We start from the raw sequence: 828 nt of genomic DNA, 5'->3' as shown, positions 1-828 counted from the left end.
TCAAGGAATCGGTCACGGTGGTCCTTCCCAAACCAAAGAAGGAGGACTACGCCTCTGCGAAATCATATCGCCCCATTTGCCTGCTTAATTGCTCTGGCAAATGGCTGGAGAAACTTATAGCACATCGAATGCAGTTTGATGGGCAGAAGTTCGGCATCATGCACCCTGCGCAATTTGGGGGCACCATCGGACATAGCACTGCAGATGCGGGGATGCAACTGGTCTACAACATCCAGAAGGCATGGGAGACAGGGCTTACACCCTCCGTACTCCTCATAGATATCTCTCAATTCTATCCATCTGTACAACAGGCGGTGTTATTGCGCATATTGGCTAAGCAAGGATTTCACTCAAAGCTTTGCAAGTTCATGGCCGATTACCTTGTTGGTAGAGAGACCAAGTTTTTATTCAATGGGGCTACTACTGACCCATTGGATTTCTCCATTGGACTGGGACAAGGATCCTCGTTATCCCCCATCCTATCAGGACTTTACATTGCCCCAGTGCTTCACAAGTGGGCACCAGGACAGGAAAGAAGATTTGCCAATGTTGCGGCACAATTCTTTGTTGATGATGGCCTTCTGTTTGCCGCATCCCCTGAACCAGATGGGTCTATTCCAGGTTCACAATTGGATTTAAATGTGGCAGTCTTGGCAGACATGTACCACAACCTCATGGGTGACCTAGGCAGGCTTGGCTTGTCTGTGGAATCTAGCAAACTTGAATTAATGCACTTTAGGCGCAACAAGACACCTTACAGTGACAGCCATCCCCTGGGACCGGTGATAAGACTCTGTTGCTTCTAGGCTCGGAAACGGGTGTTCTATA

General features: G+C 48.7%; 1 protein-coding gene across 1 annotated transcript; it reads left to right on the top strand.

Moving 5' to 3' along the window:
- Window positions 1-158: 158 nt before the first annotated feature.
- On the top strand, window positions 159-806 carry FIBRA_09209 (uncharacterized protein; the record flags this gene model as incomplete). Its single annotated transcript, XM_012321530.1, has 1 exon — window positions 159-806. One exon carries the CDS (start codon window positions 159-161, stop codon window positions 804-806), a length of 648 nt encoding a protein of 215 aa, XP_012176920.1.
- Between the last annotated feature and the right edge of the window lie 22 nt (window positions 807-828).

This window comes from Fibroporia radiculosa, assembly GCF_000313525.1.
Source record: "Fibroporia radiculosa TFFH 294 genomic supercontigs, scaffold15003, whole genome shotgun sequence".
NCBI lineage: Eukaryota > Fungi > Basidiomycota > Agaricomycetes > Polyporales > Fibroporiaceae > Fibroporia > Fibroporia radiculosa.
Note: the sequence above shows the minus strand (reverse complement) of the source record. Positions and strands in the feature narration are given on the sequence as shown.